Genomic DNA, 14,131 nt, shown 5'->3' with positions numbered 1-14,131 from the left:
ATCTCTGAAAGAACGGAGGATTTACAAGTGCCCTGCTGCAACCAAGGAAGTAACAGGGAGAGGTAGTTTACAATTTGAGGTTTGGCTGCAGAGGGTGGGGGTGGGAGGGAAGGGGACAGTGCTCTGCTCCTTACCCCCAGGATTTTCACTTTTATTCCATTTGGGGTAATTTATTCTCCGACCACTGTACTAATAGAACCAATAGGTTAAAAAAAGTCACAACCGTTTTCAATGTGCAACATTCTCTATAGCCTTTATTTTCTAAACACTAAGGGAAAATGGACAGTAGTTACAAGAAGTGACCAAGAGCTTCACATTTTGCGCTTCTCTTGAGTCACTTTGCAGCTTCTTGAGGACCTTATTCTTCACTCACAATAACCTTCTTATGCACTTCTCGGGTCTTCGCCCGGAGCTTGTTCACTTGGGACTCAGCAATGTCGGCCCGCTCTTCGGCCTCTTCCAGCTCATGCTGAATCTTGCGGAACTTGGAGAGATTTGTATTGGATAGTTCCTCCTGTAAACAGACAAAGATATGAAACCTCTGAAGGCAAATGACTTCTTCAGATTGAGCTGCTCTCAACCATCTGGACAGTAGTTCACAATCATTCTTCTCAAATCGTTTTAAAATGCATAGAATCAATCTAAAAGCTCAAGGACTACAAGTGTATGGAGAAACCCATAACCTGAAAGAGAAGTAGCAACCCTTCAGACCCCACGTATACTTATGGCATGCTTCCAGCAATTCATTGGTAATGTAAGCACAATAGTGTGATCTGCTTAGAATCAGATTGGGAGTGTTTCCAAAAGGGGCTTTTACTGTACAGTGGGACAGCCTGAATAATGGAATATTATAGGGTGCTGCAGAAATCACTGTCTGTTAATTATATAATCTTCTCATACCTATCCTTTTCTTTCTTCCTATTGAAAAAAATTAATAAGGATTAATTATGAAAACTGAAGATTAATTTTCCCCTATTGGTAGCCTTAGGAGCAATCAATCTGGAAGAACCAATTATTATTCAAGAAATTTACATTGTTTACACAATACATAGTAACTGTCAAGGCAATGTGTTTCACTCTATTTGTACTTACAGCCTCCTCAGATTGTCGCTTGTATGCTTTTACTTTGAGTTGTAGTTTATCCACCAGATCCTGGAGCCTCAGAATATTCTTTCGATCTTCCTCAGCCTGAAGGAAGGAAGGAAGGAAAGAAGGAAGGAATGATTTAAAATGCAAGTTACCATTCCATTGTTCAATCTACTAAAACATGTGATTTTTTTCTGAAAGTGCCCATTCTTACCTGATAGGTCATTTCCTTTACTCTTCTCTCATACTTCCGCACGCCTTTGATAGCTTCAGCACTGCGCTTTTGTTCATTCTCACACTCAGATTCCAGCTCACGAACCTAAAATAGAAGAATGAATTTTTTGCACTTCATCTAATATTCTGGTACAAGAATATTACATCTTGTGAATGTGTGTGCAAGTCTTCTGAGATTCCATACCTAACCACATTGACAAAGTTGCTCAAGAGGAAAAAATGGGCACAACATTGGCACAAAATAGGCACAAAATAGACAGAAGTGGAGAATCATCAGGAGAATCATCATAGAGGATTTGAAATGGATACAGGCTATCCATAGAATAATCTTGTATGTACACTATGAGTTTTACTCACCCTGGCCTCCAGTTTCTGGATCTGTTTCTTCCCTCCTTTCAGTGCCAGCTGCTCTGCTTCATCAAGACGGTGCTGCAGGTCCTTCACAGTCTGGTCCAGGTTCTTCTTCATCCTCTCTAGGTGAGCACTGGTGTCTTGCTCCTTCTTTAATTCCTCTGCCATCATGGCTGCCTAATGATACAAGGCACCCAATTTAGAAAGCTATACATGTTAGGTGTAAACAGAGTAATCTTTTCTTAGGAAGTTTCTTCCGACTTACATCAGTGATGGCCTTCTTGGCCTTTTCTTCTGCATTGCGTGCTTCCTGAATTATCTCGTCCATTTCACTTTGGATTTGGGCTATATCTGTTTCCAATTTCTTCTTGGTGTTGATCAAGCTGGTATTCTGTTGGAAAATAACACAACCAAGGTTTTTGTATATTGCATTTGGTTGCTCCAAAATGCCACACATGAGCTTAATTTCTCCTCAGAGTAGCAGGGGGAACTATCCATTCCTGACTGAAACAGACAATAAGTTCGGTGAGGGGTGAGGAACATCAGGCCCCAGGCCTTCCAGAGTCCTTATCTAGACTGCTCAGTTTCCTAGTCACCCTGCCCTCTTCCCCATCACACCACTGTTTGATTGCTTCACACATTCCACAAGAAATTCTGATACATAATGTTTTGCTACTAGAAGGATGAGCTTTAACATGAAGTTCACTGGATTTTGATCCCATCATTTCAACCAGCACATAATGCAGCCTGAAAAAGATTTCCTACCCTTGGTGTAATTATGAAACTTCCTCAACACTCCTGACGAAGTCTTCATTAAGAATCTAATCATATAATTATAGTTAATAACAGCATCATAGTCCTCATTTAAAAGTGATATTGAAATGCTAGGAACATTTTAAATTTTACAATAAATTTTAATAATAAAATTTATTGTACAATAAATTTTAAATGTTCTGATGAAATTTATTGGTCATATAATGGAAATCCAGCTGATGAAATTTATTGTCATCAGGACAAGAAAATGTAGCCTGTCACATTCCAAAAAGGACTGAAGACTTGTACATCATTTGTTCTTAAGTAGAATAGATAATCCACAGCAGCTGTTTGTAGAACAAAGAAATAGTTACCTTCCATCTACTTATTTTGTGCAGTAATGGCTTACTCACATCTTCTTGGGAGATTTCATGAACCCATGAAAAAGCAGATGTTCAGTTACCTGTGTGTGGAGGAGCTGCACACGCTCGCTGGCGTCCAGCAGTTCCTGTTCAGCCACTTTCCTGCCCCTCTCTGTCTGTTCCAGAGCTGCCCGGAGTTCCTCTATCTCAGCTTGCATCAGGTTAGCCCTGCGCTCCACCATGGCCAACTGCTCTTTTAGATCTTCTTGACCACGGAGGGCATCATCCAAATGTAGTTGTGTGTCCTGGGAAAGTTGATTAAGATGTTATGGTCAGGGAGCCCTTGGCAAAGCAACAGTTGTAATTGTTCCCTGGATTGAGAACTAGATATATATCTACGTACTTTTAACAGTCCTTGTGTGTTCCTGAGGTTCTTCATGGCCTCAGCAGCTTGGCGGTTGGCATGGCTCAGCTGGATTTCCATTTCATTCAGATCCCCCTCCATCTTCTTCTTGAGCCGCATAGCCTCATTTCTGCTCCTGATCTCAGCATCCAGTGTGCTCTGCATGGTTTCTACCACCCTCAAGTGATTCCTCTTCAGCTGATCAATCTCTTCATCCTTCTCTGCAATTCTTCTGTCAATCTCAGCCTTCACCTGGGTGAGCTCTAGCTGGATGCGGAGGATCTTCCCTTCCTCATGTTCTAGTGAGGCCTTGAAAGCAAAGAATAAGAGGACACATGGTGGAAGTCTGTATATACTCTGTTTTTTTAATCCATTAGGGTAGCTCAGAGAACAGTGTTTAGGATAAATGCTTCCTGATTTATCCCCCAAAATAATTCCGTAATGATATATGTACCTCAGCTTCCTCTAGAGCAGTCTGGAGATCAATTTTCTCTTGTTCAATCTGCTTCTTCACTTTTTCCAGTTCATGGATAGCTTTTCCTCCTTCAGCAACCTGCTCCGTCAGGTCAGCAATCTCCTCTGTTGATTTACATATTAAAAAGTCAAATAGAAAGCCATTACAATCTCCTCTGCTTATTTACATATTAAAAAGTCAAATAGAAAGCTGCAATTACAAATATGGACCAGCTCTGCTGAATGCCTGTGTAAAGATGATGGCCTTACGTTGGAGATTCTTGTTCTCTCGCTTCAGAGTTTCCAGGTGGTCCAATGATTCCTCATAAGCATTCTTCATCTTAAAGAGCTCTGTGCTGAGAGAGCGAGACTCCTTCTGGGCAGCTTCCAGTTCAGACTGAGTTTCCTCATATTTTTGCTTCCAGTCAGCCAGAATCTACAAAACAAAAACAAAAACCCCAGCAAAAGATAGTTAATGAATTAGAGTGCGATCAAATGGCTGCAAAGGTGCATGCCTGATCACACAGGAAGTGATGCTGTGTGCTGGGGAATCATTCCAGCTCAGCCCCCAAATTTAGAAGCCCCACAGCATGGATCTTGAACAGAGTAGAATGTGTTTGTTTGTTTGTTTGTTTGTTTGTTTGTTTGTTTGTTTGTTTGTTTGTTTGTTTGTTTGTTTGTTTGAATTTATATCCCACACCATCTTGCAACGAAGCCAATCTGGGTGGCTAACAACAATATAAGGGGGGGGGGAATAAAAACATGATAAAAATAAATTAATACATAACAAATAGGGAAATTAAAACAGATGGCAGTAAAGGTAGTAGAAAGGGTGATGGAGAGGATGGTAAAAAGGGAGGGCAAGATCCTGGAGCTCCAGGAAAGCCTGGCGGAAGAGCCAGGTCTTCAGTGCTCTTTTGAACCCATCCAGCGAGGGTGCCAGGTGGATCTCAGTATCTATGGTTGTTCCATAGGCGGGGGCGAACCACCAAGAAGGTCCAGTTTCTTGTTCTTTCCCTCCGAGCTTCCTTCAAGGTAAAGGCCCTCAACTGCCCTGCCTGTAAAGAACGAGGATTCAGACAGATCTGGGAGGGAGCAGGCATTCTCAGAGGTACCTAGGTCTTAAACCTAGGGCTTTTAATGTTATCATCATAACCTTGAAGTCGATGTGGAAATGAACTGGTAGCCAATGAAGGGCGGCAAGAGTGGGGGAGATGTGCTGGAATTTCTTCACCCCAGTTATTAATCTGGCCACCGAATTCTGGACCAGTTGAAGTCTCCACATCAGCCTCAAGGGTAGCCCCATGTAGAGAGCACTGCAGTAGTCTATTCTTGAGATTACGAGGGCATGAATCAGTGTCATGAGTGTCCCCACGTCTAGATAGGGATGCAGCTGGGCAATCCTCCAAAGATGGAAATGGGCTGCCTGGACCACAGATGCCACCTTGGTTTCCATGGTGAGATCTAGGTCCAGGCAGATCACTCTCAGTGAAATATGAACCCTTTGTGCAATGTGCTGCTCTTTACTTATGATCAACAAGACCTTATCAAAGTTCTTCTGCTTCTTGTCTAGAGCTGCGCAGGCTGCATTGGACCTTTCCACATCAATCATCAGGTCCTCCACTTCATTCTGCAACCTCTGTTTTGTCTTCTCAAGAGAAGCACATTTGGAATTCACAGCTTCAACATGTTCTTCAGCTTCCTGGAGACGCTGGGCAAGCTTTTTCCTGAAAAAGTATAAGTACAGCACTCTTTATTGTATATATTTAAGTGTCCTGCATTCAATTACAATAAATCACTTCAACTTGAAAAATGGTGGGGCCAGCCCTAGCTTTAAGCTGATTGAAGTAGCTTAAACCCCAATAGTTTCAATGTGCTTGTTTGTTTGCTTGCTTGCTTGCTTGTTTGCTTATTTGCTTGTTTGTTCTGGGCTGAAAGAGTTGATCCACTGAACTAGACTAGAACTAGTAAAAATAGTAGGATGTGTTTGTCACTACTGATACAAGTCCCATTAATTTCAGTGGGTTTATTCTAGATGGGATTAACACTAGAGGTCCTTGTGCTTTTAGTGTAGCAATGGAAGAGATCCACTTGTGTGGGCCCTTCTGGCACATTTGGCTAACTTTGAGGATTGTTCACATTGATAAGGTGGGATGGGCCGTGGTATAGCCACCATTTGCTGCTCCATCTCTGGCAGCAAAATGTCTTCATTTACCTTGAGGAATGGCATGGTCAATACTCAGAAATCTCAGTAGAAAGAAGCATAATGGTCTTCTGCTCAACTAAACCCAGATTCAAAAATAGCCATTCCCATTCTTCCAGCAAGTACTGTATGTAGCTGTTCCTGTAAATGAATATATTTTCTAATCTTATCCACACAGTTATTTGGAAATCATTTGCCCACTCCTTGTTCCTTACTTGGCCTCTTCCAGTTCTTCAGTCCTTTGAATGGCATCCGTCTCATACTTGGTTCTCCACTGGGCCACTTCACTGTTGGCCTTGGACATGGCACGTTGCAGCTCAGCCTTGGCTTCCTGCTCTTCCTCATATTGTTCTCGAAGGAGGTCACAGTCATGGCGAGAAGACTGCAAGGCGTGGGCCAGGGCATTCTTGGCCTATAGAATTAATATGGTTTTACAGATTGCACCATTTTCAGAGTAGGCATTAGAAAATGGAATTTGTTCTACATAATTCTTAAGCACTCAACTAAGGGTAATCTTGTATGAGAGAGACTTGTTTTAACGAACTGGTAAGGGTCCTGGTAAAGGATGACACTTTTAAGGTGCTACAGTCAATATGCCAGCAAGTTTAGAAAACTCAGCAGTGGCCAGAGGACTGGAAAAGATCAGTCTACATCCCAATCCCAAAGAAGGACAGTGCCAAAGAATGCTCCAACTACCGTGCAATTGCACTCATTTCACACACTAGCAAGGTTATGCTCAAAATCCTTCAAGGCAGGCTTCAGCAGTATGTGGACCGAGAACTCCCAGAAGTACAAGCTGGATTTTGAAGAAGCAGAGGAACTAGAGACCAAATTGCTAACATGCGCTGGATTATAGAGAAAGCCAGAGAGTTCCAGAAAAACATCTACTTCTGCTTCATTGACTACGCAAAAGCCTTTGACTGTGTGGACCACAGCAAACTATGGCAAGTCCTTAAAGAAATGGGAGTGCCTGACCACCTTATCTATCTCCTGAGAAATCTATACGTGGGACAGGAAGCAACAGTTAGAATTGGATATGGAAGAAGTGATTGGTTCAAAATTGGGAAAGGAGTATGACAAGGCTGTATTTAACTTATATGCAGAATACATCATGCGATAGGCTGGACTGGAGGAATCCCAAACCGGAATTAAGATTGCTGGAAGAAATATCAACAACCTCAGATATGCAGACAATACCACTCTGATGGCAGAAAGTAAGGAGTAATTAAGGAACCTTGTAATGAGGGTGAAAAAAGAGAGTGCAAAAATGGTCTGAAGCTCAACATCAAAAAAACTAAGATCATGGCCACTGGTCCGACCACCTCCTGGCAAATAGAAGGGGAAGATATGGAGGCAGTGACAGAGTTTACTTTCTTGGGCTCCATGATCACTGCAGGTGGTTGTCAGCAGCAATGAAATTAAAAGATGTCTGCTTCTTGGGAGGAAAGTGATGACAAACCTAGACAGCATCTTAAAAAGCAGAGACATCACCTTGCCAACAAAAGTCTGCATAGTCAAGGCTATGGTTTTTCCAGTAGCAATGTATGGAAGTGAGAGCTGGACCATAAAGAAGGCTGACCACTGCAGAATCGATGCTTTTGAATGTGGTACTGGAGGGAACTCTTGAGAGTCCCCTGGACTGCAGGGAGAACAAACCTATCCATTCTAAAGGAAATCAACCCTGAGTGCTCACTGGAAGGATTCTTGTCCTTTGATTACATCTGCCGTTGCTGGATATCTATTGGAAATTTCTATTTTAACCCATAATCTATGATATTCCCCGTTGCTTTGAGAGTATTTTTCACCTTACTTTTCCCTTTGATTATTGTTTGTTTGTACCTATGTTTTCCTGTCGTCTGTTCATATGCCAATAAAGGTATCGAAATCGAATCGGAAGGACACATCCTGAAGCTGAGGCTCCAATACTTTGGCCATCTCATGAGAAGAGAAATTTCCCTGGAAAAGACCCTGATGATGGGAAAGTGTGACGACAAGAGGAGAAGGGGACGACAGAGGATGAGATGGTTGGACAGTGTCATCGAAGCTGCCAACATGAATTTGGCCCAACTCCGGGAGGCAGTGGAAGACAGGAGAAACTGGCGTGCTCTGGTCCATGAGGTCACAAAGTGTCAGACACGACTTAACAACTAAACAGTAACAAAGGGTCCCTCACACATGCTTCTGGTATTGTGAAAGACCATAAAAGAAAGCCTTGATTCAAAGTTCACACCTTTATCTCTTCCTCAAGTTGTCTCTTCAGTTCTTCCACTTGTTGAGTAAAAGCTTGCTTGCCTCTGGAAAGCTGGGAGATCAAACTGTCCCTTTCATCTACCTGTCGCGAGTATTCACCTGAAACAAGAATGTACCATAGCATTTGATAATTATGTTAGTATAATTTGTGAGAGTTTTCATTTATTCATCTTCTTTCACTCATGTGATCAGTTCAAGTTTAATACATATATCTTAATAATTATTAGTATCTATTATTATTAGTATTTATTATTATTATTATTTATTGATGATGATGATGATGATGATGATGTAACATCCTGCCAATTCTGACTTATGGCAACCACCTGCATTGTTTTCTGGTTACAGAATACACATAAGAGATTTACCATTCTCTTCTTCTGGGGGTATCCTGGGATTGTGCAACTTGACTACACAGGCTGGATCTTCTCCCAGGAGGCACACTAGGAAATTGACTTCCCAACCTCTGGCCCAAAGCCAGATATCTAAACCACTGAACTATTCAGTCAGCTAAATATTTAATTAAGCAATTCTTTTACATAGTCAAGGAGGCATATAAAGTAGGAGAAAAGATTGCTGTGTTTTTCAGAATCAGTAATATCCTCACAAAACTTTCAGAGTTCCTATTATTTACTTGACCCGTTTACCTGCTTCAGTCTGTAGGCGACCTCTTTGAGCACTCAGGTCATTAATCGTACGCTGATGCTCTTCGTCCTTTGTTTTAAACTCACTAAGCTGGTCTTCCAGGGTGCGGCACATTTTTTCAAGATTGGCCTAAATGTGTACAGGAATGAAAGAATAATGTGAGTTGATTTGTTCCACTAATAGAAGATGATTGGACAAACTGGTGAACCTCACTTCATCATTGCAAATAGAACAATGTCCACCATCTCATGTGAGGGTAAGGAATGAGATGTGCCGTTTGGATTTTATGGGCTCCACCTCTCAGAATTCTCCAATAATTCCCCAGAAAGAAACACCACCATTTTACTTAACTGGAGAACAGCATACCCTAAAGGTCCATGTAGTTTCCCGTTTAAAAAGAAAATTGCCCTCATGTTGCCTAGGTGGAGGCACCCACCACAGAGTCTAATCAGCAGCAAGACAACATCAATCTAAAATGTTGTTGTGGGTTTTTTGGGCTCTTTGGCCATGTTCTGAAGGTTATTCTTCCTGACATTTCACCAGTCTCTGCGGCCGGCATCTTCAGAGGACTGGAGTAGGAACTCTGTCCATGCTCCGTTGGTGTTTGTTGGATAGTATTTATAGCTGTGGGGACGGCTTTTGTCTTTTTTTTTTCAGGAGATAGGGTGATCAGCATGTTTTTGTTATGATGAGGGAGGGGGGGAGAGGGAGAGATTATCTGTCAGTGTGGTTGATTAGATCCCGGACGTGAAAGCCTTCGCGTATTCATTAAATCTAAAATGTCTTTTGTGCAGAGGCATTCCCATTAAAAGCTCAAACCATGTTGAAACACATCAACAATCACAATGGACAGAATCTAATCCAATATAACATTGTATAAATGTCTCTCAGGCATCTTTGTTTCCAATTTTTAAATGGCAGCAACATACCTTTGATTTGGAGACAGACTCCATGTTGCTAGCAAGGTCATCAATCTCCATCTTCAGCTCACTCTTCTCTTTCTCCAGCTTCTGTTTCACTCGCTGAAGGTTATCGATTTGTTCCCCAAGTTCAGCTACACTGTCTGCGTGCTTCTTGCGAAGGGCAGCGGCAGTGGCTTCATGCTGCAGAGTGGCCTCTTCAAGGTCGCGGCGCATTTTCTGGAATTCAGCCTCACGCTTCTTGTTCATCTCGATCTGAGCTGCTGTTGCCCCACCAGCTTCCTCCAGACGCTCACTGATTTCCTCCAGTTCCCTGGAGAGGTCAGCCCGCTGCTTCTCTGCTTTGGCCCGAGATGCACGCTCTGCCTCAATCTCTTCCTCCAGTTCCTCTATACGAGCCTAAAAGGAGAAAAGTAGCCATTTAGAGTCAAAATGTTTTCCGAGATGAACGGATTCATTGACTCACAAGGGAGCTTGACTTGCCTGCAACTCTTTGATCTTCTTCTGAAGCTGGGCACCCAAGGCCTGCTCATCTTCAATTTTGCTTTGGAACTGGCTGATTTCAAAATCTTTCCTTTATGCAAGAAGATATCAAGTGTTATTTTCCAGGTGAACTGCTAAGAGGGATGTGTAGCAGGGTAGCTTCCTAAGGGCTCTTGCACAGAACACGTTACTTACTTCTTAAGCTTCTCTTCCAGCTGCTGCTTATCATTTTCTAGATCCATTAGGGATTCCTGGGACAGTTTCAAATCTCCTTCCAGCTTCCTCTTGGCTCTTTCTAGATCCATCCTGATCTTCTTCTCTTGTTCCAAAGACCCTTCAAGCTGAAGAGAAAGAGATGATAAATATTTTGCTGCTCTAATACTTTACCTCAGAACTGTACTTCTCTGTGTTGTTTCACTCACATCATCCACTTGCTGCTCCAGCTTGGTCTTTGCTTTGGTCAGAGTATTCACTTTGTCTTCCTCTGCCTGCAGGTCATCCAAGGTCTGCTGATGGGCCTCTTGAAGGGCTTTCTTTTCCTTGGTCAGTTTGGCAATGGTCTCATCCAAGACGGCCATCTCTTCTGTGAGGTTTTTGACCTTTTAGAAGGGAATAAGTAGAGCCCACATTGTACTGTATTATCCTGTGCAAATGCCTTTTACCATTTGGCAAGTTTTTGTCAAACGGGGTGTATGTACCTTGTTTTCTGTGGCATGCTTCTCCTTTTCAACCTTGGCCAGAGTCAGCTCAAGGTCATCAATGTCTTTCTTCAGTTCTGAGCACTCATCCTCCAGTTTCCTCTTTTTGGCTGTCAGCTCAGCATTCATTTCCTCTTCATCTTCTGCCCGTTCAGTCAGTTCCTTAATTTTAGCTTCCAGCTGGATCTTGGTTTTGATCAGCTGGTCGCATCTCTCCTCAGCATCTGCCACAGCATCAGATTCCTGAAAAAAATCCATCAGGCTGTTTCCCCCTTTCTATTAGTCTCTTTCTTATTTCTAACAGTGAAGAATGGTTTTAGTAGTGTCTCTGGAAATAATGATACATTTCTTTAGTTTTTTAATGTCTCACTGCCTTTCCAAAATCCATTTCCTGAGTGGATTTTTGCACAGATAATCTTCAGATTCCAAACTGAAATTTATATAAAATATTTATCATTGTTAAAAATAACACAAAGTACTTTTATTAGCAAACTCCTTTATCAAAGCAAATATGATGTATATTAGGTGAACAGTACTGTTGTTTTGAGAAACCACCTTGGGAAATTTTTAATACTCTTTTCCCACAATGAGTACATTATTTTTTTTAATACTACCAGAACACCAGTTTTTACTCCATATCAGACACACCAGTTACAAACAGGCCAAACAAAATATATAAACAATATTCCCAAAAGGGTTTTGTGTATATATGGCCAGATGCATTATACTCACTGCCAGGAATGTGTAGCATATATATTTGAAGATTTATTATATTTATTACATGGAGCTGTAATTTTTAGAAAACCTAAAGGGCCCCAAATATTATCCATGCAACTTTCCTATATCAAAAAGGCAGAAAGTCAACAGAACAAGGATGTTCAGTGTCACAAAGTGTGCTTACAGACTGGACTTGGAGCTGCAGATCATTCTTCTCTTGCATCAGAGACACCAGTTTTTCTTCCAGCTGTTTCCGCTTGGCCTCTGACTTTGCAAGTTCATCCTTCGTTTTTGCAAACTCTTCTTTCATTGTGGCCATCTCTTTCTCTGCCTCGGCGCTCTTCAACAAAGGCTTTATCTTAAAGAACAACTTCATCCATGGCCAGTGCTTGACATTCATGAAGGAACGGATGTTGTATTGAATACTAAAGATGGCTTCTCTGTCAAGAAGAATAAGATATGTATTGAATGCTATGTAGCAGAATAGTCCAGTCAAATGAAACATTTATTATTTATGGCCAAAAGACTTTGCCAACTGTCAGATACATTAAAAAAAATACATGATACCAAAATGACGTTTGCAAATAAAATTCCAAGAATTGCTCTGGCTACAAAAAATTGTAAGAAAAATCCAAGGTAATAAAAAAAACTTGAAGAAGCAGCAAGAAAAAAAAGAATAAAGGAAATCAATGAAATAATAAAATTGTCAGTGAATTAGGGCAGCTCTGTGATAGTTTAAATATAAACTCTAATGACACTTTTACAGAGTCCCTTGAAGCAGGCAGTGCAAAAGGAGATTCCCTATTGATCATGTAATAAAATAAAATATTAAAGCTCCAATAATGGATATATATTACCTACTTTCTGATAGAATCCTAATACGATTGTATCTAGTAATCCTAATACGATTGTATCAAGTAAACAGGAAAAAATAGAATGTAAAATGGGAGATCTATTTTGAGGCCACAATGTTTCTATGTCAGAAGACTATATAATGGCAATTTTACATGTCAAAAGCTATTCAAAAGAATACTGAATTTAAGATTATTTCTCTGTCAGAAAATGCAAACAACCTCCCTCCTGAATTTAACTTCTATAGAAGAGAGAGCACAAAAAAAATAATGCGATCTGAAAAATGTATGGTTTTCAGAAGTCCAGTTTTTAACATTCTAACACTTGAGGTGACATAGTTTAGAAACATAAGGAAATCTGTTTTTAATAGTTAAGTATACCATTATGAATCCAAGCCACAACTGAAGGAAGAGCATATCATGTATGAGTTGAAGTTCACAGAGTGTCAGGAGACAGAACTGCTTTTTACACAAGCAAATGAAGACCCACAAAAACAAGTCATCTGATATTGCTTTTCTTAAAATAAGCACAGGGGTCATACCTTCTTTCCAACATTTTCTGGTATTCTACCCTTGCTAAGAACCCACGACACACAGCCTGTGTACGTGTTATCAGATGAGCCAACTTGTCATCTCTCATCTCTTCTAGAAGACCCAAAAGACCAGCTTTGAAAAACACCTGCAGAAAAGAAATGTTGTTGAATGTCACACTCAATCTCCACACAAGTTTACAAGTTGCTTGCTTGCTTTGGACATATGTTATACCTTAGTATGTCCAAATTTATACTGGGTGTGGTCAATATCAATGGATGCAAGAAGCTTCTCACTAGCTTTCTTGCTGTCAATGAACTGTCCCTCTGGGATGGCACTGGCATTTAAAACCTTGTACCTGCAGAGGAAATAAAAGATACAGATATCTTGTCACTGAATCACCTGCTTTACAAGGAGCAGTTTGTGAACATTATTCACCTTCAAAACAGTGTGAAGGGATTATTAGTACACAAAAATAAACTGCTTTAAAATAATGGTTTATTTCTGAAAACACATTGGGAATGATTGAGAACATATCGAAAAACCATGAATGCTTGATTCATTAGGGAAATCTTTTCTGCGATTCTCATCAAGACTAACAGTACAATCCTGTACATATTTACCCAGAACCAAATCCACCAATTTTGGTAGTGCTTTCTCCCTGTGAGTGGGTATAAGATCTAGTTAAATTCTGTTAGCTGTTTCTGCAATTAAAGCTTTTAAAAAATAACATATGCCATGTATAGCTCAAAGCATTATAGAAGGGCCAAGCTGACCTCTGTTTGAAATCACCATAAATGATTCTGCTGGGGAATCCTTTTCTGCAAATACGGATGCCTTCCAACACTCCATTACACCTCAGCTGGTGCAGCACAAGCTCGTGATCCATTGCACCTTTCAAACAAGGCAAAACAGTAATCAGCATCAAAGGCTGCAATCTGGAGAGGCAAACAATACCACACCTCTATCTGTCTTTACAACTCAAGGTCCTACCTGGTGTTTTGGTTTCATTGGGAATAATGCAGCGCACAAAATGCGGGTGAGTGCTTCTCAGATTGGTCATCAATTTGTTTAGGTTCTCCTGTAGAACAAGACATCAAATACATCAGTGCAACAAACCAAAGCAGGAATCTGTGCATGCGAAGGAGAAGTGTATACAAATAAGTTGGTGGGGAGGATAGCTCGATCCAA

General features: G+C 41.0%; 1 protein-coding gene across 1 annotated transcript in view; it reads right to left on the bottom strand.

Moving 5' to 3' along the window:
* Positions 1-225: 225 nt before the first annotated feature.
* The window catches only part of LOC110075059 (myosin-4), a 32,496-nt gene continuing 18,590 nt past the window's right edge, over positions 226-14,131 (bottom strand). Inside the window, exons 18-40 of the mRNA XM_072990423.2 lie at positions 13,934-14,021; positions 13,717-13,834; positions 13,175-13,298; positions 12,952-13,088; positions 11,743-11,998; positions 10,842-11,084; positions 10,566-10,742; positions 10,339-10,484; positions 10,144-10,234; positions 9,670-10,059; positions 8,743-8,869; positions 8,076-8,194; positions 6,061-6,257; positions 5,186-5,369; positions 3,913-4,078; positions 3,644-3,768; positions 3,190-3,498; positions 2,888-3,091; positions 1,937-2,062; positions 1,678-1,848; positions 1,301-1,405; positions 1,093-1,188; positions 226-514 (exon numbers count right to left, since the gene is read on the bottom strand). Of these exons, the coding sequence (XP_072846524.1) occupies positions 359-514; positions 1,093-1,188; positions 1,301-1,405; positions 1,678-1,848; positions 1,937-2,062; positions 2,888-3,091; positions 3,190-3,498; positions 3,644-3,768; positions 3,913-4,078; positions 5,186-5,369; positions 6,061-6,257; positions 8,076-8,194; positions 8,743-8,869; positions 9,670-10,059; positions 10,144-10,234; positions 10,339-10,484; positions 10,566-10,742; positions 10,842-11,084; positions 11,743-11,998; positions 12,952-13,088; positions 13,175-13,298; positions 13,717-13,834; positions 13,934-14,021 (3,855 nt within the window). The 3' untranslated portion in view covers positions 226-358. The remainder of the gene's footprint in view (positions 515-1,092; positions 1,189-1,300; positions 1,406-1,677; positions 1,849-1,936; positions 2,063-2,887; positions 3,092-3,189; positions 3,499-3,643; positions 3,769-3,912; positions 4,079-5,185; positions 5,370-6,060; positions 6,258-8,075; positions 8,195-8,742; positions 8,870-9,669; positions 10,060-10,143; positions 10,235-10,338; positions 10,485-10,565; positions 10,743-10,841; positions 11,085-11,742; positions 11,999-12,951; positions 13,089-13,174; positions 13,299-13,716; positions 13,835-13,933; positions 14,022-14,131) is intronic.

This window comes from Pogona vitticeps, chromosome 2 (genome assembly GCF_051106095.1).
Source record: "Pogona vitticeps strain Pit_001003342236 chromosome 2, PviZW2.1, whole genome shotgun sequence".
In the NCBI taxonomy this organism is placed as follows: domain Eukaryota; kingdom Metazoa; phylum Chordata; class Lepidosauria; order Squamata; family Agamidae; genus Pogona; species Pogona vitticeps.
Note: the sequence above shows the minus strand (reverse complement) of the source record. Positions and strands in the feature narration are given on the sequence as shown.